At 38.7% G+C, this 26440-nt stretch overlaps 1 protein-coding gene across 5 annotated transcripts in view; it reads left to right on the top strand.

Annotated features, from left to right (window-relative positions):
- The window catches only part of AKAP7 (A-kinase anchoring protein 7), a 161905-nt gene that overhangs the window by 90482 nt on the left and 44983 nt on the right, over positions 1 to 26440 (top strand). Inside the window, exons 1-2 of one of the 5 annotated variants that reach the window (XM_025865499.2) lie at positions 12552 to 12923; positions 15363 to 15431. The exons of the other annotated variants lie outside the window; for them this stretch is intronic. Of the exons in view, the coding sequence (XP_025721284.2) occupies positions 12641 to 12923; positions 15363 to 15431 (352 nt within the window). The 5' untranslated portion in view covers positions 12552 to 12640. Of the gene's footprint in view, positions 1 to 12551; positions 12924 to 15362; positions 15432 to 26440 lie in introns of those variants that run through there. 5 annotated transcript variants of the gene reach the window in all.

Raw genomic sequence — 26440 nt, forward strand, 5'->3', positions numbered from 1 at the left:
GAGAGAGAGAGAATCTTAAGCAGGCTCCACACTCAGTGCATGTGGAGCCTGACATGGGGCTTGATCTCATGACCCTGACCTGAGCCAAAATAAAGAGTTGGACGCTTGATGGACTGAGCCACCCAGGCACCCCTCTCCAAACTTAATTTTGATCAATATTTCTGGCCTTTTCTTCCAACAAATTAATTTTGATGGCTGCACAGTTAATTTCCATTTAAGCTTTCTGTGGTAAAAATGTAAGAAGTGCAAAAATACCCCAGACTGACAGTAGCATATCTATATGAATGACACATTTAAAAATCATTTTATATGAAATTGATATTCTATAATATAGAATGCCTCTTTTGTGGTGGGCAGGACCAAAAAGTTTGTCTTGTTTTCTTTTGCACAGCCTGACAGGGAAGACAATTAAGAAAATTTCATCTCTGCTTAGACCAATTAAGATGAATCTATTTCGAGCATGTTAGGAGAGGGAGAGGTGAAAAGACAGTTTATCATCTGAGAAAACTGTACATTTTTTTTCACTTGAAAACTTTAGCAGTTGGAAATTTCCTCTGTTCAAAATTATCAAGTAAATTAGTAATTGCTGAGTACAGAGTATTTAATTATTTACTTTCTTTACGAAATTGTAAATTTCGTAATTTACAATTACGACACAGAAATTGAGTGACCGTGTAATATATCATTTAAATGTACCCTTGTGAGTATACTAGGCTGGGATAAAAGAAAAAAAAAAAGAAAGCCAAGAGTGTCCAGATTCAGCTGGGACTGTGTCATCCTGCCTAGAAAGCAGAATGCTCTTGACATAGTGGAACCTTTGATGTGTTAAAATTACTCAGATGCCCATGTTGTTCCTTTTCGTAATCTAACTGTCCTCAAGTGTTTCTTTGGTGAAATATGTCTTCTCAAAAGAAAGTGAAATTTCATTATTACATGCCCTTAGTAAAAATAAAAAGCAACTGATAATTGGAACTCTCAGCTTATTTCTTTACATTTGCTTGAGTTAGAGGAAGCCTCAGATTAAGTAACTGAGAAAATTAATCTTAGTGATGGCTCACTGTATTTTAACTGGTGTATCAGCTATTAATCTTGATGCTAACGCAAAGTGGAAGCTGTGGCTCAGGCTGATTGAAAATGCAACCATTCGTTGGCTTGGTTTCAAACCTTATGATTTATATTAGATGCCGTAGGGACCTTACATATTAAAGGAGCAGTGCTGTGTGGTAAATTTAACGATCTGACAAATTAAGCATCAGTGCTAGCATGATACAATAGCAATTCATGTTATTTTATGATTTATTTGTTGAGCCTTTGGTTTTAAGTGTTTTAGGAATATGAAAGTAGAGACGCCTGGGTGACTCAGTTGGTTAAGCGTCTGCCTTTGGCTCAGGTCGTGATCCCAGGGTCCTGGGATCAAGTCCCACATTGGGCTCCTTGCTCAGCGGGGAGCCTGCTTCTCCCTCTGCCAGCCGCTCCCTCTGCTGTGTGCATGCACACTCTCTCTCTCTATGTCAAATAAATAAATAAAATCTTTTAAAAAAGAAATATGAAAGTAAATATTGAATTTCTAATAAAAAGAAAAAAAACTACATGAATGATAATATTGGAGTGCAGAGTCTTGTGGTCAAACAAAGGCATTAAGATGTACAGTAAAACTAGTGTTAGGAGACCCTGCCGGTTGCCAAAAGTCATGGCTAACTAGCCCATCACATTGCCTAATTGACTCTGAATACACTTTTTCACCACATTAGTTATCTCTCTAAAGGTGCTTAGCACAGTGCCTAACATATAGTGTTATAAAAATGTTAGTTATTCATATTAATAGCTGTACTACTCATATTAGCATACTTGTTGCAATGGTGTTCTTTTCTAACATCAGAACACCCATTTTAGGTAATTATAGACTTGCGTTACTCTTAATGCTTTCCTTTAATGGCCTGTGATTAATATTGGTGCATTTAAAAAATGAAAATGCATGGATGTATATCGTGCTTTTGATTTATGTATTTATGTAATATTTTATATTGCATATATATTTATATGTAATTAATATATGTAAATACAATGTGAGGATAGAAACCTTAGCTTTGTTTTTTCCTGGCTCTAGGAAAAACACAACAAAGTTGGCAGTCTATCCTCTTTAATGTAGTGTTATTTAAAAAAACCCAATTTGATAATGTGATGAAATCATGAGACAAGTATGTAAAACTCATGAAGTTCCTCTCCCATTTCAGTGAAGCACTAAGGAATTAGAGAGGATGCAGAACAGTGGAGAGACAGTGCATGCACTACAGGGGGAAAAGCGCAGTGACCCAGAAGTTCCTAGAGTGAGACAGACCTTGTTGTAATAGTCACTGCCACTTCCCAGCTTGGTAGCCTTATGCACATTACTTCATGACCCTAAACCCATCTGTAAGATGGGGTTAATAATGATGGTTAACTCATGAGGATGTTGTGAGGACTGAATGAGATAATGCACTAAAAGCACTTAGCATCGTGCCTGACTCATACTCAGTACTCACACTCACTAGTGTCCATTATTGCTGTGTTTATTACAAAGTGTGTGTAGCATTCTTTTTTTTTTTTGAGATTTTATTTATTTTAGAGAAAGAGCGAGCAAGAAGGGAGGAGGGAGAGAGAGTCTTAGACTCCACACTGCGTGCAGAACCCGGTGTGGGGCTCGATCTCGTGACCCTGAGATCAGGACCTGAGCAGAAACCAAGAGTCAGTCACTTAACCCACTGTGCTACCCAGGCACCCCAATGTGTATAGAATTCTTAGCCTAGGACAGACAGGGCTAAAGAGTGACTTAAGGAAGGGTTAGCATAAGGGAAAAAAGTCGTTTTCCTTTTAGTCTTTACTGGGAATATACTATTTTAGGAATTAGGGAAAACTGTGGACTCTAAAAGATTGGTTGTTAAACACTGGGACGAGGTGTTAAGGGTTTTGTTATAAACGTCTTTACTGACCCATCTTTTAAGGTGGAAGAGGGAGTACCATTTGTGAGTCATCTAACCTGGAGGTCTGAGTGAGCTCATGAAATTTTTTCCATCATTATCATTCCCAACTTCTCTATTTTGTGTTAAATTGTCGTACTTCAGTTTTTGCCAGAGCTAGGTTTTAATTATTATCGCATCTGATTAACTGGAAGAGAATAATATTCTCATTGTCCAGCTCTGTCTGAAAATCCATTTCCAGTATGTTCTTTTGTTCTCTATTTACTCTTTTTTTTTAATTTTTTTATTGTTATGTTAATCACCATATATTACATCATTAGTTTTTGATGCAGTGTTCCATGATTCATTGTTTGTTCATAACACCCAGTGCACCATGCAAAACGTGCCCTCCTCAATACCCATCACCTCTATTTACTCTTAAAATGGGAATTGGAAGGGAGGGGGGAGTATAACCGTAGTGAGTAAACGGCTCTTGGCTGTTGTACTATTAGTAGAGTGAACTTGGGATTCGATATTGCCTGAGCGATCAGGCTAGCTCCCTCGGGGCATTTGAAGAGCTGCGAGCAGTGCACGTAAACACATTTTATTGTATTTTACTTGTGCAATTTACTGAACAGATATTTATTGAACCTCTCAAGTGCCAAGCATTATGTTGTATATTAAAGATCAAAGGTGGGCCAACACGGACTATACTCTCAGAGTTTACGTTCTAGTGCAAAGTCATGCAAACAATTACAATTGAAGGTGATAATGACTGTAGTGCAGTTAATGGGAACCAACTGAATGTATGTGTAATTCAGCCTGGGATTGTCAGGAAAGGCTGCACTGAAGAGGGAAGAACAGAGCGAGGGAAGGATAAGTGATAATGTGGGAAGGAGGGCAGGTGAAAGGGAGGTGTTTTCCAGGCAGAGTAGCTTCCCAGAGGAGTGTAAGTGATACACTCTGCACGTGAATTACTGATCCTTCAGATTGTATCTGAATTCAGATCTAATTTTGTAGGGGATGGGAGCCTTCAAAAACTGTGGAGCTCCAAATGACTCTCTCAGATTTGTACTTTAGAGAGGCCATTCTACCAGTAGTCTGAAAGGCCGATGGTGGGGAGAACAGGGAGCTGAATCGGTAAGATCAGTAAGGAGACTGCAGCACTAGCCGAGCCAGGTCCTGAAGACGGTCTGCAGTTAACATTGGCAGCAGAGGTGGAGAAGGCGGGGTGCACTGCAGATCTGGGTAGGCAGGAGAATCAGTCTTTTTAGGTTTACAGCAGATTATGAAAGACAGGGGAGAGGTCTAGAATGGCTCCCCTATTTGGGGTTTGACAGCTAGGTCGACTGTAGTGCCCTCCACCAGTGTAAGGGATAAAAGAGAAAACATTTTGGTGACAAGGGGATGAGTTTGATTTTAGACATATTAAAACACCTGTGGCCCAGTCAAGTGACACATCCCAGAGGGAGGTGTGGGACATAGACGACCTATCCGAGAGATAGATTTGGGATTCAGTGGCATTAGGTTCACAGTGAAAGCTGTGGCTATGAATGAAATAATTGAGGGGTATCTGGAAACCTGGGACTTCAGACTAGTTTTGCAGCTAGTTACCTAAGGTAACTATTGCAGAGGAAGGAAGGAGATCTGAAACCAAGGGGCTAAAATAAAAGGTGGTGGAAACTGGTTAAACAAATATGGCAAATCTGTTTATTGTTTCTTGTTGGTCTATGGGATCTGGACAGCAATGGCATAAAAATGCCCCTTTACTATGCAAATTTCCTTCTTTTATAGAGAAACTTGTTCTGGTAAAAACAAGGGCCATGAGAGCTGAAGAAACTGAGTATACTCATTTCCCTTTATTAAATTTAAATTCTCTGTTTCTATTCGTTAATCCATAAAGATCCTTGACTATTTTATCTAACTTGAAAACATTTTATATAAAATACCTAGAGCACTAACTGTAGCTAATGGAGAGAACAACATTTTGTCAATTCATTCACTGTGGTTCTACTTGATCTTCTACTGATGAGGATATTCAGGTGGATATTTTGTCTTGCTTCTGGCTATGAGTAAAGGAAACTGCATATGATCATCATAAATTTTATATTTCCTACCAGAGAGCCAAAGCTGCCAAAAATATTTCCCTTGCTAACATCTCTGATCAAAGCAAAAGCTTTTATTTAAGAAGTCAGTCTTAGCATTGTAAGGTTGAGGAGAAAGACAGTTAACAGTTTTGATACTTGTTCTCCAACTATGCATTCAGTATGTAAGTGTGCCATACACTTACCCATAGATGATCGTTTTTGCTTTTCTGTTTGTTTGTTTTTTTACTAGTGTGGCACTCTGTTTCAATTATTTACTTTTTAGGGCTTTTTCCCTTTTCTGCTATACAAAATTATTTATTGACCCTTTCAGTAACTTTACTAATTTTAATTGACCACTGGAGACACTAGGGGTTTGCCTGTTATGAATCCATTTTCTTCCCCTCCTTCTCTGTTGGCAGAGCCCCGCCTTCCTCGTGAGGTGGTGAACTTCAGGGCATATGGGTCTGGCTTTGGGCCTGCCGGTGACTGGTTCCATTTTTCTTGCCAGTAATTAGTTTAGGAAGTGGCATGTGACCACATCTTGTATTTGAGGGGAAATCTACATGGGAACTCAGAAAATAGTGTTTTGGCTGAGACTTAGAGATCCATAGGAAAGAGAACATCATCTTTTAGCTGGAAATTGTTGGGTATGCGTGTGATGCCGGGACTTAGCGGCCATCTTAACCAGGGGGACACTAGGGGACTACAAACATATGCACTGTGTATGGCAGACTAGAAAGGGGAATCTGGATCTTGTTAAGCCACTGAATTAACCAACTCAAAAGCCATTCTATCTCTGATTATAGGAGGTAATGAATTTCTTTATCTTTTAACCATTTGAATCAAGAGTTTTTTGTTACTTGCAGCTGAGTGCATCCCACCAGATACACATTTTGGATATGAAAGAAGAAATATATTCACAGAAAATAGTCATAGTGATGTGATGTTGGGGTACGGGAGTGAACAGTCAGGAAAGAATTCTTGAGACGTGGTTTTATTAAAGCACAGGGATAGGACCTGTGGGCAGAAAGAGCTGCCCTGGGATTGTGAGGAGCTATTGATTATATATTTTTAAGCGGGGAGGGGCAGAGATAAAGGAAGTTTCCAGAAGGATTTTCATTTGTTAAAGAGGATTTACAGGATCCTGGAGGTCTGGCTAATGCCAAGCTAAGGTTGCTTTTTGCCTCTGGCAAAGCAAAAAAAAAAACAACAACAAAACATTAAGGCAAAGCAAAAAAAAAAACAACAACAAAACATTAAGGCAGTTGTGAGTTCCTTAAGGAATGTTGCTCTCCTAGCTCAGCCACTTGTCAATGGGTGGCAGCAAAGGTGTAAGGACATTTGATTTTATCTACATTTCTTTTGCCTTTGTTTTCCACATCATCAGTATTTTGGCTTTATGGGTATTTAAACTTTTTTTTTAGTTTGTTTGTTTATTGATTGATTGATTTTAGTAATCTCTACACCCAACATGGGGCTTAAACTCACCACCCCGAGATGGAAAGTCACTTGCTCTTTGGACTGAGCCAGTCAGGCACCCTAGTTTTATGGATATTTAAACAACAGTTATCAAATGTTGTTAACAAGTGTCCATAAACAGAACGAATAGTGACATAGTGTATCAGATGAATGTTACACTGGGCCACGGTAGATCAGGACAGATACTGAGACCTGCCAAAACCAATCATGATTTCCCTGCCTTTCATCTAGTATAAGTGAATTTTCTTTTTATTATTTTGGGGATTTACTTTCATTCTTCCTCATCCCTTTCACTGTTATTAGAGAAAAAAAAAACCTTTAATAATAGTGCACTGAGTTATTAAAGCACCTTTTATTTGAGGTCTTCCAATCCTTTATATAGCAGGAAATGTGACTGTTGTCTCGCCCAAGGTCAAACAGTGGAGCATTTTTAGAGCTAAATACAGATTGGACGATATCCCAGATAAAGAATAATTAGGAACTGTGAAAACCCCCAGTAAATTAGAAACTATACAACCAAATTTTTGTTGTTTACATTGTTAAATTGCAAATAGAATCTACTCAATTGGATCCTATTGGCTTTTCTGAAGTACATTTTTTTTTCCTGCTGTGAAGGATGTTGCTTTCTCTCTGAAAGTCTCAGGGCATTAACGGATTAAAAGCAGTTGAATAAGAAGGCAGCCATGTCAAATAATACAAATACTGGCCAGCAGATTAAGTATAATCTTTGCTTTCCCTTTAAAAAAAAAATAGGTTTTAACATCCAATCATTTAACTTGTCCTTGAGTTAAGTAACTCCTGCCGGTTTTTGTGGTTTCATTGTTAATGCCTGAAAAGAAGGACAGAGTGTAAAAGCAGGACTAACAGCAAAGCTAACTAGAATAGATAGATGACTGTTGCTGGCCTTTGTTCTCCTGTTACTGCATTGCCTTTATAAAACTGTCCAGTGGGATTTACCACAAGGCGAATGCCCCTCCTGCTCCCGCGGGCACATGCCTACAGATTTCTGCCTCCAAGTAGGTTTGGCCCTGGCTTTCTCTCTCACTTACTTTGGTTGTACTCCTTGTCTCGAAAGTTAACCTCACCTCAAGAGCCATTGTGATCATCATATCAGCACATACTAAGTGTTTAATAAATAGTGACTAGAAGCAAATTGAAGTGATAAAATGATATAATGTAAACTGGAGGTGTCCAAGCAGATAATGAAACCTGTCAGCCCATCCTCCAGGCTCTTACCTCAAGAGCTCTACCGCTCTCTATTCTCTGAGCAGGAAAGTAAGTTCTCCTCCCTGATTTAGTTCTTACCAATTAAGGGAAGGGCTGCAGCTACATACATTGTTGAAAATTGGGTCATGCACATAGAAAATAACTGATTGAGGGAGCCTGGGTGGCGCAGTTGGTTGAACATCTGGCTCTTGGTTTTGGCTCAGGTTATGATCTCAGGTCATGAGATCAAGCCCCATGTCAGGCTCCGTGCTCATCGGGGAGTCTGCTTGAGATTCTCTCTTTCCCTCTGCCCCTCCTGCTTGTGCTCCCCCTCTCTCAAACAAGTAAATAAATCTTAAAAAACAGAAGAAAAGATCTTAATAATAAGCATGGAGAAAGCATTTGAGAATTGGCACTAGGTAGACATGCATCAGCAGAGATTTGGGAGTGACCATTATGGACTGGTAAAGAAGGACTTCTTTTGTAATTCTAGTTATCTGCTTGTTTCCTCCCCTTTCCTAAATGCACATACACTGTATATGGTACATTATGTTTTTCTCCTTGTGTTTTAAAAAACACATGTTTCCTTCAATTACCTACTGAAATTCTATAGCATGTGGCAGTTTCAAATGCAAATACCTCTAACTTTCAGTTTTAGAGAAAAACAAAACACTGGAAAGAGAAATAAAAAGTCTTTGTTGAAAATATGACTAACGTAGGAATAATAGTAAAAAAATATTCTTTGTTCCCAAATTTCACAGTTAGATCAAGATTCTTTTACCTGGTAATTAAAAATAGACCTTTACCAGTGAGATTTACAGATAATCCTTGAAGTTTTTCAGTTATAACTTTTTCAGCCTCTTTTTCTTTCAGACAGACATTCATAAAAAGAGCTTTCAAAGATCAATATTTAATCATGTAGCTTCAGAAGTTTGCCCTTTGGTTACAAAATGGCTGCAAAGATGTAACAGTGGGTAAAGAGGAGAGGAACATCCATTAGATCTGGGTGATATATGCTTTATGGATTGATGATTGAAAATTGAAATTTGGTTTTACAAGAACATAGAGAAACAGGATACAATATTGAATATGTGCATCCAACGTTCTTAAGGCCCAGATTGGTTGTCTTTTGGCACCCTGATATCAACATAAGAAATTGGGATATATTCCAAAACAACCCAATTTTTATGAGTTGTATTTTCATGAATTGTCAAGCATTTCTTGAACTTACATACATTTTCACTGAAACTGTGACATTTCTTGGCATAACAGTTTCCATAAGCATGCCATCTGCTGTATAATGAAATCTTCCTGAAGTTTGTCTCTTGCTCTTAAAGGCATGTCTCCTAAGGGCTTGGTTCCAGAATTTGGAGGGATAAAGGATTTTTTCCCTCTCTTTACACTTCATGACTTAATGTCCTCTTTCCCTCTACTCTTTTTAATAAAGGAACATTTACTTCTTTATTTTCTTTCTCGTGTGTTTCTGTAAGTTGTCAAATGCAGATTCCCTTTAATTAATGAATTGGAGGTCTCAGAAGAGGTGGTAATCTGGACAGTTTTATAGATTCAGAATCTTACAGTGAGATTTGTTCTTTACCTTGAGTCAGACTTTCATATAGCCAGGTTGCTCAGAAATCCAAGTATATGTGTTTTCAGATTGAAAATGATGTTACCCAGTGATACAGGGAATAGAGTTTTAGTCATAGTTAAGAATTCTGTTGTCCCCTTAGAGACAGTATTGTCAGAGGTGATCAAAGCACATGGAGAAGAGTCAGCGGCCACCCCCTCCTACTGGTTAGTTTCCTTCCTACTATTTTAACCATTGTAACAAGAATCCAAGCAACTGTAGCAGACAGGTATCTGTCCTAACCATGATTTGTTTGTAGGTAGGCCTGTGAGAAAAGAAAACTCGAAAAGGTTATAGCTTTAAAGTTATGAACATGATATCATATCAGGTTTTCTCATTCAAGTTAACTTCTTTTTAAAATCTTCTCCTAGTTATGGTAGATCTCTCTATATGACTGAAAGGAGTCTGTTAATCCTCTAACAAAATCCTATTAATATTCTCAGGGCTTCCTCATGACTGATAGGAGTTGCTATTTTTCCTGGAAGGTGAATGCTTTCAGGGGCCATTCTGGTATTTCTGTGCTCTAGATAGAGTCCTGCCCACAGCATGGCAAGCAGCAGAGCTAGGCTGCAGCTCCTATAAGGGATCTGCCTTCATAGGATTATACTACTTGTGCCCTATGAATAAAGGAATTTGGTGACAAAACATGAGAAACCAAGACATTTAAACATATTACCATTGAGCTTGGTTAAATAACTATTTTTCTGTGCATTATTCTGATATTGAGGTAAGCTGCTCATAAGGTATATACCTGATACCCCATACAAATTGTGTTTAATAATACAGAACTCTGGGATGAGATGCTCAGGATTTGTGCAGCCACGCAAATTGAGTTCAAATCCCATTGTTGTCCTATATTCTTAGAGATTTTGGCTTAGTTTTTTTCTGAGCTCAACTTTTTCCCTCTGTAAAAAGGGGATAGAAAATACTCCCTACCTCACAGAACTGTGGTAGGGATGAAGTGAATGAGTAAATGTAAAGCACTTAGCAAGAGCCTGGCATATAGTAAGTGTCCAGGAAATCTTAGCATTTATTCTTGCTCAGTTTATTAGTTGATTGTTTTTGTGAGATAAGGAAGCGCAAGGAGGGGCTTGTATCTTGTACTATTCAAGTCAGTTACAGACTGTTGTGTTCCTAAACAATTGGGTAAATGATGAATAGATCATCATTTCTAGGTCCTTCTGTATGGTAGCTCTTCAACTTTGAGGAAGGGGCATGTGATGGTACGGAAAAAAAAATCAGTTTTTTCACCAGTATTCCCAACCTATGTATAGTTTGTTTTTCAAACAAACAAAAATCCAGACTTATGAATGTCTCTCTTATTTTGAGTTGAAAATGTGGGTATATGGAAACTCTTATGAAATCTATAGAAGGGAAATTACATTTCATTGTATATTTAATGAATCATCTTTATTGAAAGAAACACAAAAATATGCAACGTGAAGACCATTCCTGTAAATCCTGGGCTGAGAGTAGCCATGACCTACAGTATGAAACTATAGCCTTCCAGAACAGAGAGAAACCTTAGTGAGAGGAAACCAGACTCCATCCTCTCCTTGAGGTTAAATGATATGCTAAGTATTTGCACAATTAAAAGCCAGTTTAAAAATTCCTGTCTTGAATTTTTCAGTTGTTTTTCTAATCTTATATTATGGTTGATTCACTCAGTGCCTATGAAAAAAAAATCTCTGACATTAGAGAGAGAGAGAGAGATATTTGACATTATATATATTTCCCCCTTGGACTGCAGGATATCCTGAGGTATACACTGTTACTTATATTTTTATTCTTAATTGCATGTTGTCAGAAGTAGTGCCAATAGGAATTAATTAATGAAGTGAAGTTGGTGTAGGGTTCATCACAGAGTATTATCCCCTGAGTGCTGCATTGGAGTGAGGGGCTTTTTGCCCGGAGTCCACATGTATAACGTGTAAGCAGTAACTCAAGATGGCAGCTAGTGGGGCAGGAGATTGGAACAGGAGGAAGAGAGATTACTGGCTGGTGCTAAAAAGACAGGTGCAAATAGCTATAGTTATCCGTTCTCTGCCTCTTTCCTTCCTCCCAAACACTATCTACTCAACAAGTTAAAAACTTTATAATGAACTTAACCTGATTTCCAGGTCTTACAGAGGAAGATAATCCAAACTCTGACAGAGAGGTCAGTATTTCAGAACCGCTAATATCTGGCAGATCTGGGATTCAAACCTCTGGCTTTCTACTTCTAAAGGTTTTATGGTGACATCAACGTTGATGATTGGGGAATGCCAAGAATTACTCAATTTTTTTCAGTGAAGAGTGTTTACTACAAATATTTCTTTCTTTAAATGCAGGAAGTAATGTTTAACATAAAAAAACCGACAGCTGTTATTTTTCCAGACTGCACACTCTTCTTGTTCAGAGGGGTATGAGCAGGCACCCTGCATCCAGAACCACGGCGAGTTTTCACGATCACCCTCCCACCTCCTGGTAGATGGGTGTGTGTGCGCCTTGTTGGAAGTAGAGGAGGACGGCAGGAATTTGGATGGTATTTCGGGCACTAAGAGCTGTCTTGCATTCCTGTAGTGTCATAAAGTAAGGCTGTTCCTTATTTAAGGGAACAGATTTGGAGCTGTTACTTGAAGTCATTTATCTCCTGTCATGAAGTTCAAATATTGTGTTTTAAAATTAGTTGTTGTGCTGTCCCTGGATTTGCTTGGCCATGTCATGGATTCATTCTGAAAGGTGCTCTTATCTCCGATCTTTTTCTCAGTGGTGCTTCTAGATTTGGGGAATTTTCTGGGCCAATGACATATTTGATGCTCTGATTTCAAAATCCGTAGTACTGATTTAATAGAAGAGCACAGCAGTGTTTCAGAAAGCAGACATTTAACTTTAACAGCTACGCTGTGAAGTGCCGACAACAGGATTGTCTTTTGCCCCCACTTTTTCGCTGTCGTTCCTACGGTCAGTGCAGCTAGCAGGTCACTAGTGGTACTTCGTCCAAGTTGTGTTCTCAGTGTTCTGCCACGTCAACTTCCTTACCCATAAAACATACAAAGAACCCCAAATTTCCTGGGGATAAAAGAAAGCTCTTCCTCTTTAAATAGCAGGCCAAAAATGTAGGCATTTTGTTTTTCTTTGGCTTTCTTGGTGTAATTACTATATTTGTTTGCGGGAGAGAGGACCACTCATTGTGGTTTGTTCTGGACGATCTTGCTTCAAGACACACACGGTTCTGCAGGCTGTGCTCGTGGCACGGAGCGGAGCCCGGGAGCTCTCAGCTGGGTGAGAGAATTGGACGAGCATGTGGCTACTTCTCTCACTGAATGCCAGCCCCAGAGCCCTTGCCTCTGGCTGGAGGACTGGGAGGTGGAGCCTTTTTGCTCACGGCGAGTCCCCTTCTCCTTTCTCTCTGCCGGCTGTGCATTGGCTCTTGGAGCTCCGGCTGCTGCTGGGAGTGGAATAGGCAGGGCGTGCTCGCAGACCGCGGCACAAGCTGCAGCTTCTATTTGGGGCGCCCGGGGAGAAGAGCACCTGAAAGGAAAGACAGCACCAGTGCCATGGGTCAGCTCTGCTGTTTTCCTTTCTCAAGAGCTGAGGAAAAGATCAGTAAGTGTGATTGTACTGGGCAGCATCCGAAGTGCTTGACTATTTTGTGTGGTTGTCTTCCAGGGGTCGTTTTGGGTTTTTTTTTCTTATGGGAAAGATAACAGAAGAATGAGCTATGATTTTTTTTTTTTTTCCCTGTGCGTTTCTTGAAAAGGATTGGTAGGTATGTGGTTAATAATTAACTGGGGAAATTACCATGACTCAATAAATAGGCTGGGTTAAAAATACAAAATCCTGAAAACTTATTTTTGATTTTCGTCTGTTGCTAATCCTACAGTTCATTCTTACCACACTATCTAGAGTCAGAGTTTAGTTTTGACTTTCTTTAAATCACTGCATTCAATTTGAGATGTTGTATAAGCCGGACTTAATTTTTCTTCTCAGCAATTGGGGTATTTTCAGGGCAGTGCTCGATAATAACATATAGAGAAGAAAAGCTGGCTCTAGAATGACGTATATTACACATTTGCAGGTATTTTCACGTGTCCTCTGCTTTGTTCTCCGTGGAGGGGATTCAGGTGTAACTGTTAAGACAGCTCTCCAAACAGGTGATGCCGCTTTGCTTCCCAGCAAAAACCTTATGCATATTTTTAAGCCGATGCCAGGCAGATTCAACATCTGCTTGTGGTTGGGAAAACAGAACTTAAACTGATGACACTTGCATTGAATTCTTTTCCTCACTGGATTCTGTGTATTCGCTTACATTTTGGCTTTGTTAAATACAGTACTAGCATTTTAACTCTTGTGCTGAATAGAATTTGCCTTACACTAGTTGCCCCCAAATCCTGAATTTTTAGTTCCTTTTCCATAAAGTGGTTTATAGTCATACTTTGTGAATTTGCAGCCATATCGTCGGGGCTTTATTTAAATAAATTTAAATAGGTCTCTAGAATCTCATGATATCTGGTTCAGATACTGAAAGGTCCACATCTGGCTTATATTTCCTGCTGCTGTTTCTTTAGGAAACTAGCCAGGGTTAGGTTTTAAAAGCATTGATATACATCCTGTACCTGTTCACTTGGGAAATAAGCCAGTTTTTATAAGAAATCTTCTGGGAGTGCTTTGGAATGAATGTTGGGAGACTTTGGGGCATTGGATTATTAACAAGAGCCAATAACTGTGCTCTAAATTTTACTTGTGAAAATGATAGTGTACAATACATGATGACCCTGAGCTTAAAACCTGAGTGAGTTTACAGCAGAATTGTTCTTTTTTTTTTTTTTTTTTTTTTTAACAATGAGCATCGGTATTAGTTTGGCAGCCTGAAACTTTTCAGGTATTGGTCAGGATGATTTATTTGTAGTTCCCGAGGGTTTTGGTTGATGGAGTCATTGCTTGAACACCATCTGTATCTGAAGAACCGTGGTATGGACAGATGTAGGGATAGTAATTCTCCCCCTCTCCCTCTTTACCCTTCGCCACTTCCTGCTCCACTGCTCCCAGTTTTCCCCTGGAACCTGCTTCCCTTGTATTCTGCTTCTCTCCTTCCTCGCGTGTAAGCAGTCTTCTTGGTGCTAACAGAAGTCAGGGTTCACCTCATTGAAGAGTTTGCTCTTCTCTGTCTTTATCTGGGATTGTGGGGTGCGAAGTCTCATGTTTTATGCACAGTGCTTCTTCATATTAGCTGACAGGGAGTGGTAGAGACTGCCTTTTGGGGTTACTTCCTCAAGTACCAAAATTTTAAAAAAGAATTGAAGGCATTACACTGTGTCTGAAGCAAAGTTCTAGTTCAGAAGTGCAAATGAGGGTTGGAATCAGGGCATTTGCACCCCTTTCTTCGCCTCCACCCCCACAGGCTGCTGACCTTCCCCTGTCCCCTCACCAGTCTTGCATTTGTCTTTGATTTTGATGTTGCTTCCCTGTTTTTCTCCTCACGACCTGCTCCACACTCCATCACACATCCCATCAGCTGTTTTCCAATGCTGTGTTTATCTGCTACCGGAGGGTCTAAAGAAGAGTGTCCCTGCCAGGCACTGCTACGCTGCTGGTAATACATGTCTAACAGTACTTACAAAGGGGACTTGAGAAAAAAGTGGCGGAGAATTCATTAGCCATGCCTCAAGAAACACGTAAATTAGCACTAACTATAGATAGCCAGTCCATAAGTTGTGTTGATAACAGGTAAAAGCATCCATAGTAGACATGGGGGGGGTGGTGGCTAGCATTCTTCTGATCCTGCTGCTGGATTGTACAGTAACCTCCTGGGTCTTGTTCATCATTGTATCCCCACCTAGCAGCCTTGTTAGCCTGCTCTGAACCACATGCTCAGTGGGGACCTGCTAGAGGCAGAGTACAAAAATGCAAATGCCTGCACCCTTCAATTCTGCTGTAAAGGATGATGGCTCTGGAATATACCTCCTCAGGGCAGCTCAAATTATGGAGAACTGCATGAGGTTTGGGTGAAAGTTTAAATTTGTGGATGTCATTCTCAAAACACAGGTGAGTTGGAAAGCCCGTCCTCTACCGTCTTGCAGAGGTACAGATGGGATATACCCAGTTGGCCAAGTGGTAAGAGTCAAGTGACCCCTTCTCCCCTCCCACTGCTGCTTTATCCTGCTTTGACCCTTGGTGGTGGTAGTAAATGGAAAAGTATTCCCATTTAATTCATTTGTTAATGTTACTATTTTAATCTATCAATAGCAAACAAGATGATTGTTTAATCAACTAGTTGTACAAGGGGCCTAAGTTTGTGTGAAAAGTTAACTGCTTGCATAGCCAGAAATCTTGGTAATGGGGTGAATCGTAGAATACAGTAGAACCCATAATGGTTTATTTTTCAGCTAATGCAGCACAAAGCAACTACACCCTTTTTTGTTTAAATCCCAGCAGTAAGCATTTTCTTAAACTGTATGCTTTTGGGCCACATTAAGTAGAATATAATGATAATGAATGCATGTTTCTTGCAAGATTAATAAATGCACTTATTGCAAGATCAAGCTGTTTCTATTGCTACACAGGAACATACTTTACATGAAACATTATTCTAGATACTGTAGGATTAACAGATGTTGTAGATACTCTCAATGCAGTATTTTTTTTGCTGAATTCTTATATAGCACTTGTTTTCTTTGCATTACCTAATTTCTCATAGTGAGCTTCCTGAAGGGACTGTCCACGAACAGGCATATTACTGTACAGGCTTACTGACCATTGTACTTTATCAGTCTCATGAAATAGACCTCGGAAAAAAACTTAATAACGAAAGGCAAACACTCTGTAACGAATTAGAAAACATTCCACTTTCTCTTCCCTATTGCAAATTTTCCCATTTGGAAGTACATTGCTTTTATGTAGAATGAAATAGATGAATGTCCAAAGATAAACCGTACTGCCTCATCAGCTAGTCAGGTTACTGTCACTGGAGGTTGTCAAGCGTAGGATGAGAAGCCATTGCTAGGGATGTGTAAGGGTGAACGGAATAGCTAATAAATGGATACACTGGCAACTTGGTTACTTTCTAGCCCTGATATTTGGTGATGCTGAAAATAAAATAGTATGTATTTCAACAAGACACATATTTTAATTTTACAAGTATGTGTCTTTTTATTGGAGTATAATTGACATACAAATTAATTTCATGTGTACAGCATAGTGATTTGACATGTGTCTGCTTTGGGAACTGATAACTACAGTAAGTCTAGTTACCATTTGTCCCCAAAGTTAATAGAATATTATTGAATGGATTCCCCATGCTGTAGATTATATTTCCTTGACTTATTTATAGGTGGAGTTTGGTACCTCTTGATACACTTCACCCATTTTACTTCCCTACCTCTGGCAACCACCAGTCTGTTCTCTGTATCTGTGAGTCTGGGTTTTGTTTTGTTGGTTGGTTTTAGCTTCCATATGTAAGTGAAATCATGCGGAATTTATCTTTCTCTGTGTGGCTTCTTTCATATGGCATAGTACCGTAAAGTCTTGTCCATGGTGTTGCAAATGGTAATATTTCATTCTTTTTTGAGGCTGAGTAGTATTCCGTGTGTGTATGCGTGCACGCACACACACGCATTCCACATCTTTATCCATTCATCTATCAATACTTAGGTTGTTTCCAAATCTTGGCTATTAGAAATAATGCTGCAGTGAACATAAGCATGCATGTATTTTATCAAATTCATGTTTTTGTTATTTTGATAGATAACCAGAAGTGGAATTGCTGGATCATATAATGATTCTATTTTTAATTTTTTGAGGAACCTTCATACTGTTTTCCATAGTGGCTACACCAGCTCACATTGTGCATGAGGGTTTGTTTTTCTCCATACCCTCACCGACACTTGTTATGTCTTGTCTTTTTGATAATAGCCATTTTGGCAGGTATGAGGTGATATCTCATTGTGGTTTTGATTTGCATCCCCCTGATGATTAGTGATGTTGAGCATCTTTCAAGTGCTTATTGGACATTTGTATGTCTTCTTTGGAAAAATACCTATTCAGATTCTGTGCCCGATTTTAAATCAGATGTTGTTGTTATTGAGTTGTGTGAGTTCTTTGTATATTTTGGATATTAACCCCTATGGGATATATATTAGTAAATATTTTCTCCCATTCCTTAGATTGCCTTTTAATTTTGCTGATGATTTCCCTGTCTGCGCAGAAGCTTTTTTGGTTTTGTTTTGTTTAGAGGCTTTTTAAGTTTGGTATAGTCCCATTTGTTTATTTTTGTTTTTGTTGTCCTTGCCTTTGGAGTCAAACCCAAAACCACATCACTAACGTTATTGCCAAGGTGCTTACCACCTATGTTTTCTTCTAGGAGTTTTATGGCTTTAGGTCTCACATCCAAGTCTAATCCATTTTTTGAGTTAATTTTTGTATATGTTGTAAAATAGTGATTCAGTTCCTTTCTTTTGCATGTGGCTGTCCAGTTTCTCAACACCATTCATTGATGATACTGTCCTTTCTGTATTGTATGCTCTTGCCTCCTTTGTCATAAATTAATTGACCACGTATACATGGGTTTATTTCCACTCTGTTCTGTTCTATTAAATTGTGTGTCTGCTTTTATGGCAAAATCATACTGTTTTGATTACTGTAGCTTTGTAGTTTAGTTTGAAATCAGGAAGTGTGATACATCTAACTTCGTTCTTTTTTCCCAAGATTGCTTTGGCTATTTGGGGTCTTTTGTGGTCCCATACAATTATTAGAATTAGAATGATTTGTTCTAGTTTGTGAAAAATGCCATTGGAATTTTGATAAGGATTGCATTGAATCTGTAAATTGCTTTGGATAGTATGGACATTTTAACAATAATAATTCTTCCAATCCATGAGTGTGGAATATCTTTACATTTATTTGTGTCATTTTCAGTTTTTTTTTCATCAGTGTCTTATAGTTTTCACTGTATAGGTCTTTCACCTTCTTGGTTAAGTTTATTTTTAGGTATTTATTTGATGGAATTATAAATGAGATTTTTTTTCTCCATTTCTCTTTCTGATAGTTTGTTATTAATGTATAGAAAAGCAACAGATTTTTGTATTTTAATTTTGTATACTATAACTTTATTGAATTCGTTTATTAGTTTTAACAGTTTTGGGTAGCCTTTTTTGGGTTTTCTCTATATAATATTGTGCCATCTGTTAAATAGTGACAGTTTTACTTCTTTCTTAGCAGTCTGGATACCATTTATTTCTTCTTTATGTCTTGTCTGATTGCTGTGGCTAGGACTTCCAATACTATGTTGAATAAAACTGGGGAGAGTTGGCATCCTAGTCTTGTTTCAGGTCTTAAAAGCTGTGAATTTTTCATATATAGCCTTTATTATGTTGAGGTATATTTCCTTTATACCCATTTTCTTGAGGTTTTATCGTAAATGGATGTTGAATTTTGTCAAATGCTTTTTCTGCATCTGTTGAGATGATCATACGATTTTTATCTTTCATTTCGTTAATGTCACATTATTTGATGTTGAACCACCCTTGCATCCCTGAAGTAAATCTCACTTAATGTTGGTATATGATCCTTTTAATGGATTGTTGGATTCAGTTTGCTAATACTCTGTTGTGGATGTTTGCATCTATGTTCATCGGGGATATTGGCCTATAATTTTCTGTTTTTATGGTGTCCTTGCCTGGTTTTAGCCTTGGGATAATGCTGGCCTTAAAATGAGTTTGCAAGCATTCCTTGCTCCTCAATTTTTTTTGGAAGAATTTGAGAAGAATAGGTATTAAATCTTCTTTGAATGTTTGGTAGAGTTCACCAGTGAAGCCATCCAGCCCTGGACTTTTGTTTGTTGGGAGGTTATAAGTGTGTGTTTTAACAATACATACATATTTTACTTTTATATATGAAATATTTCTCAATATAGTTTTTTTGTTTGACATGAGTTATGAGGATAGTATTTGTTTCATAAATATGAGCCAGATCTCAAGATAGTTTGTTTCTGATGATTTGGAACTTGGTGATATAACAGTAATATATAAATTGAGATAAACAGTGTTAATTTCATGTCTGGTGAATACTTATATTTTTGAACCTTAATTACCATGGTGGATATCGTTCAGTTACACACAGGGAAGTCTGCGTTTAGATTTTCTAATTCCCTGGAGGGCTTCCTAGAAATCCTATAGCCTTATCCTTTGCTCCTCTCATTTGTACTTAGATACACCCACTTTGAGGTCATCTTTCATATGTGTATTCTATCTCCTCACAGATTTCAAACACCACACATGCAGGACCCATGTTCTATACCTCTCTTCATAGCTGTAGAGACTAACATAGTGTGTTACCCAGAGGAGGCATGTTCTAAATGTTTGTTAGTGAAGAGAGTGAGACACATTTCCTGTTACAAGTGTGAGAGAACAGGAGTCGGTCTGACGTCAGTCTGTCAGAGGACAGAACTTGGAATGACTCTGGTTAATGCTGTAACCTGTAAAGAACTTTGGTTACTGAATGTACCAGAGAAGCATTTTAATTTGTTCTCACTTAGATGCTACAGCATGTGTCCCAGGAAATGTGTGATAGGGAACCTGCCATCAGTGGGCAACAATGTTCATCATCCTTGCTCGCCTGAGGAAATGCTTTGGACACAGGGACACAGTGGTTTACTGTTCTGCGGCTGCCTATTGAAAACCTATAGCCCATCCCTTGGCATGAAGTTTTTACTATAGAAAGAGCCCAGGGGCATAAGGAGAAGTGGGCAAGAAACTCAGCTCTGCTAGTAACAGCCTGATGCTGGGGAAGTTACCAACCTCTGTGGGCCTTGCTTCCTCATATTTAAGAAGTAGGGCTTGAACTACTGTGATCTTGAAAGTTTATTCAGCTTCTCCCCATTTGTCCCCTAGAAGTAAGAGTCTAGGAAATAAATAAGGTAGAATGCAGTTCTTTCTTCTTCCTGCTCTTCCTCCCTCCTCTTCTTCTTTTTAACTTATTGAACACTTCCTTTGTGTCAGGTACTATGCCAAGTAGGATCATTCGGGAAACTGCTTATGAAGAGCAACTATTAGAAAATAAATGCTTCCTAACTGTCCCAGTTAAGAGGGGAAGTGGCTGAAAGCCCGTAGTTTGGAGGTATTCTCAGTTACAGTCATCCAGAGGTGCTGGGGGGCCAGGAGCTGGCAGGAGGCTGGGACTCCAGGTGGTTCATTCCCTGCTGCCCCCTCTCTGAAGCAGTAAGCCACAGTGAAGGCAGCAGTGCTCTGTGTAACCGGGGACTCCATTTTGTATAAGTTTCCTGTGGGTAATATTGTGGCAGCACCAGTAATGTTGTGTGATATAAAGCATTTAACCATAGTCACTAAAGATTAGATTTTTTCCTTTACTAAATAATGTATACCCGAGGTTTATGTTTCTAAAATTAAGTAGAGGAACTTTAATGCAAATTCTCATAGTTACTATTCCTGTCTTCACTCCCTGATTCCCTTTGCTAATTCATAGGCTATATAGTAACTGTTTTCCTTTTTGTTGCTGTTCTCAGACCTTTTTACAGGTTTCCTGGATTGTATGATCAAATGCTGAAGTAATTTTCATTGGGAGTACAAAGGTTGTAGAATTTTTCCCAGCCTCTAGTGCAGTCACTGGCGCTGTGAGCTCTACCCAGATGCCCTGTCGAGTAATGTGATGTGACCTGTCCCTATGTCTTCTTTACTGGGTGAGAGCCATGTGAAAAAGGAGTGGCGAATCTGATGTATATAAAGATTTTGGCTAATAGAAAAAAAGCTTCGTGTATTACCCCTTCCTGGGGCATTTGCATTTTAACAAGTCTCATTATCCCATGTGCTCTTGGGAAGTATTTGTAGTAAAATAATAAAATAAATTAAGCAGCAGTAATGACTAAGTCCAAAATAATCTCTAGTGGAGGAATTTCAGGCAACTAGTAAAACTCTTTCAGGGCATCTGATAAATCACTTTCTATAGATAATTGCCTTCCTTTTAATTAAGTTGGCCTTGCCTAATATGTAGGTCTTTCAGCTTTCATCCACAAATTTCTGATACCCACAGTAAAGAAACCCAGAAGAGCTCTAAAATTCTCGGTGCTGAAAGCAAGGGATTTTGGAGGCAGATAGACTCAGCGTACATCTTTGGTTCTAATATTGGTATGTAACTTCTCTAAGCCTCCGTACCTTCATCTTAAATATCTACATATTATGAGAATTAAATAAGCTAATGTGTATAAAATACCTGACACTGTGGTTAGCATATAATAGACCCAGTAAATATCATTTCTCTGTAACAAATGAGAGTATACTGTATAATTGTAGTCATTTTAGAAGTCAGCTTGGCAGAATCATGGTTTTATTTCTAGCATGCCCAGGAAGAGAAAAAAGGGACTTATGATTTCAGGCCTTGAATTGTTGAGTAGTCTTATCAGTGTGGTATTTTTTCCTTTGGGACACTCCCTTGCCTTCTCCTTGGGGTCTGTCCATCAGGATGCCTTACTTCCCTGCCCTAGGAGAGACGTGTGGTCCAAGCAGAGTTAACTGAGAGTCATCCCTAAGACTTGATAGAGGGTCTGTCTTCCTTTTGGGTTGTGAGTGTAAAGGATGTAAACATAAGATTGCTAGTTGGTAGGGAGTCAGTGGGAGTCTTCCTGAGAATGAAACCAGCACAGAAAGGAGGCCAGAGAAGGAGAAAGAGTCAGTCCTGATGATAATATTTGAGCCTGAGTTCAGCCATGATGAAGACCTTCTTCATTAAAGCATGAAGCATTAGATCCTTCTCTTTCTTTGTTTCAGTTTGCTTGAGTTAAATTTCTGTCACCTACAACCAAATAGCTTCAGATACTATTATAGAGGACACTCTGTATCTATAAGAGTAGACCCATTCTGGAACAAATATTTATAAATCTGGTGAAGAAGTAAAAACTCAAAAAAAAAAAAGTAAAAACTCTGATTTCTCCTGAACTTTCATGTTCCATTTTAATGGCAATAAAATTTAGCTTCAAGCAAGAGCTGTTATGAAGAGTAATTCCATCCACTTCAACTAATATTGTTGAGCACCATACATTTGGAAGGCTCTGAGCCAGGTGTTATGGAAGGTGCAGTGATGATACATGGTCCCTGTTGTTGGAGAATTTCCTTTTAATTTGCATGGCTTTTTAAAAAGAGAATTGTTGGAACCCAATGTTTATTATGCCCTGAGTGGAAAAAGCCAAGATAAAAGGTCTTGGTGTTTTCAATCAAACAAGCGAAGTCACAGCCCTTCCATACCAGGGAAGTTACATGGCTGCATCTGCCAAGTCCAGGAAGAACGAGTTAATTACCACTGAGAGTGGAGGTTGCCTCAGACCCCCGTCACAGGCAGTGGGTACAGCTTGACGCAGGCAAACACCGTTTCTACAATAAACATTTTAGAAAATAAAGTTTCCTATGACAAACATTTATAATGCCAAAGGTACAAGTTCACAGAACTTGGAACTGTTAAAACCAGCCTTTCCATTATATAGTCAAGTTCTCTGCCCTTAGCAAGTAGTCACAGACAAAAACTGAACTATACGACAAAAATAAAAAGAACAAGTATAGTTTTAGCTCAAAATCTGTGGAAACTGGGATATAAAAGATGTTAATTTTCCTAAAGGCTGAGTCAAAGATATTTGAAGTTTATAATTTTCTGTTTCTACATACTGCCCCCGAAACTTGTGAGTTTATTCAAGGACATTTGTAAGCCTAAGATATATATACAGAGAAATTGTAATGCCTGAGAGAAAGTGACGTGAAAACAGGATGCTTGGAGTAGATGGAGACAAGGTTTCACATTCCTAAGAGAGACAGAGCTCACCAGTTGGTAATGCAGATGGGAGAGGGAAGAAGGAATCTGATGGAAAGCATGACCCACTTTCTTACATGATCCTGCAGCCCTCCCCACCACCTCTCCTTTGTCTTGTGGTTAGAATGTTGGTGTTGGCATTTGCCATGTAAATTACTGCAAGTTTCAGTTTGATGTCTTACATCTGACTGTTAGAGCAAAAATAAAATTCACACTTTCTAAGCATTTAAAATATTCAGCTAAAGTTAGCTGTGAAGCTCAGCTTGTTCAGAGTTTTGATTGATGTTTATGATAGCTAATAAAATGGCAAGCAGATGATCTGTTCATCTAAGACCTTCTCTCTGGATCTGTAGCAGTTGGGTCTTATTTAACATTCTGACAAGTGGGAGTGTGTCCTGAGGAGGGAGGCCAGGATGGTGAGGAGCCTGGAAACCACATCATAAGAGGAAGGCTGGGGGACTGTGGCTGCTGAGCTAGGAGAAAAGAAGGGGGATGAACTAGTTGTCTTGAAATATTTGGAGGACTCTTTAACATGGAAGGAAAAGAAGAGTTATTATGGTTCCAGCGGGGCAGAATTAGGACAGTGGGTGTATGTTCTCACACATTTTCTTTTGGCGATCTTAGATATATAAAACCCAGTAGTATTTTAATTCTGTTTGCAATAACTCTAGTTTTTTTTTTTGATACAACTATGTGTATTTATAGATGTGTACCTCTCCACAAATACATATGCAAATATATAAACATATGAAGAATTTAAAAATAAACAATAGGAGGATTCTAGCTCTCATCAGTTGACCTTTGAACAACATAGGGGTTAGGAGTGCTGACCCCCTGCACAAAGATCTGTATATAGTTTTTGACTCCCAAAAAACTTAACCACTAATAGTCTGTTATTGACCAGAATCCTTACTGATAATATAAACAGTTGATTAACACATAGTTTGTATGTTATATACATTATACACTGTATTCTTATAATAATGTAAGCTAGAGAAAAGGAGATGTTATTAAGAAAATCATAAGGAAAATATATTTATAGTACGGTACATATATTTATGGAAAAAATCTGCATGTAAGTGGACCTGCTCAGTTCATAACCATGTTGTCAAGGATCAACTTAGCAATAATTCTAGTTTTAAATAATGAAAATACTGAAATGGAGTCCTAAGCACAGAGAAATTATCATAGTCAAATTTTGTATTAGTAATTCTTTTTTTCAAAGATTGATTTATTTATCTGAGAGAGAGAGAGAGAGAGCACAAGTGGAAGGGGCAGAGGGAAAGGGGGAGAGAATCTCAAGCAGACTGCGCTGAGCGCAGAGCCCCATGTGGGGCTTGATCTCACAACACTGAGATCACGACCTGAGCTGGAATCAAGAGTCAGACACTTAACCAACTGCACTATCCAGGCACCCCTGCATTAATAATTCTTAATTTGAAGCCACCTTAAGTGGAGGACCAAAGGTTTTGTGAAAAAAATGTATGCCTCTTTATTATTTTTTTATCTTATAATAACCATTAAATGACTATTTTAAACTCATTTCTTTAAGATCAATAGACTTGCTTTAAAATAGAAATGTAGGGGCACCTGGGTGGCTCAGTCAGATAAGCCTCGGACTCTTGATTTTGGCTCAGGTCATGATCTCAGAGTCATGAGATCAATCCCTGCACTGACTCTGTGCTGAGCGTGGAGCCTGCTTGGGATTCTCTCTCTCCCTCTCCCTTTGCCCCCCCCCAACTCCCCATACTGTCTCACTCTCTCTCAAATAAATAAATAAATAAATAAGTATTTAAAGTTGAAATGTACTATACAACTTTGGGTTCTTATCTAGGCATGTTTTTGTATTACGTATACATAACATTAAATGTTGATTGTTGAATTCAGTAGTAACAGTGGGCAGTTGGTATCAATAAGTCCTAGAAATAACAAGCTAAGGTGCATTGCCTATTACTTGTATAAATGAAATTTTTATGAAAATATTTTGTCCAAATTTAGACTTTAAGTTAATTTTCTCTAATATGGGTGTAGGAAATTTAAGATAACAATTCATTATGATGCTGCTGTGTGTACCACCACTATATACTGTACACTCTCCATTACTTAATCTCTGTAAAATTCGATTTACAGATTTGTAGCTTTTATAGAACCTAAAAATGGAGACATAAAACTATATGAAATTTGAATATTAAATTCAAAGGCATAATGAATTGTTTTATGGGGAAGCAAGTTCACAAAATATGCAGTTCTTCTAAAAAAAAAAAAAAAAAATCAGCCTTACAGCTGCTCCTAACTTGGTACTGTTTGCTCTTATGTCTTAGTCCTCTGTAAATACCACACTGTGGGGGAGAAGCTACAAACCGTTGTGTCAGTTAGGATCCGGTCAAGCAAATACACCAGTTATTTTAACAGAGAGAATTTAACGTAGGGAATTAATTAAACAAATTTTGGAGGAATAAAGAATAAAAGGCAATACTGAGGGAAAACATGGGTAGTGACTTTCAGGCTGGGGTCACTTGGGGGAGGGACCCCAGGGAGCTGAGACTCAGGCCTTGGAGGAGGGGCTACTGTCTTCCAGGAGGTACCTCAGAGCACACAGCTGGGCCCTGGGAGGCTAGGGTGCTGGCCTCAAAGGAGGCCACTCTGTTTTGCTCTTCTCTCTGAGGGAAGGCAGTGATGCTGATTCCGGGAGTGAGGAAATAAGTGAAAACTGCAACCAACGGGAATGAGTGGCTGCCATCAGGGGGACAACCCCATGGGAACAGTGAGGCAAGCTCCTTTCCCCCTTGTGCAGCTGTCCCATGTCCCTCTGGAGCTTCTTTTTGGAAGAACCATATATAAAAGCTGTGGAAGTTACAGGTTGTAAGCTACGAAGTCCTGGAGGGTACTTTACATATCATACATATGTGTAGCTGGTCAAGGAGAAATCCGTTTGCCAAGTTCAGTATCATAAAGCTGAATAAGGAAGGTGGGTTCAGAGCTGAGAGACAGTCGTTCAGTAACTGGCACAGAGTGATTGGCTGTGTTTTAACATTATCTTCTATTTTCATTGTTCCAAGATAAGCATTCACTTTGTCAATTTGTGGTCCTTATTTCTTTGGGGACAAGAATAATAATTGTATTAAATAATGGTGTATAAAATACCACAAGTATTTATAAACTATGTAGAAATGTGAATATTTCAAAAGAAATACAGTTTAAAAATAGGTAGTAGTTATCAAACGAATTGTTAAGATGTTTCTAAGAAAATCCATCACCCAGGGGCGCCTGGGTGGCTCAGTTGGTTAAGCGACTGCCTTCGGCTCAGGTCATGATCC

This window comes from Callorhinus ursinus, unplaced genomic scaffold (genome assembly GCF_003265705.2).
Source record: "Callorhinus ursinus isolate GAN/ISIS: 27379988/994484 unplaced genomic scaffold, GSC_fseal_2.0 scaffold6, whole genome shotgun sequence".
Taxonomy (NCBI): Eukaryota; Metazoa; Chordata; class Mammalia; order Carnivora; family Otariidae; genus Callorhinus; species Callorhinus ursinus.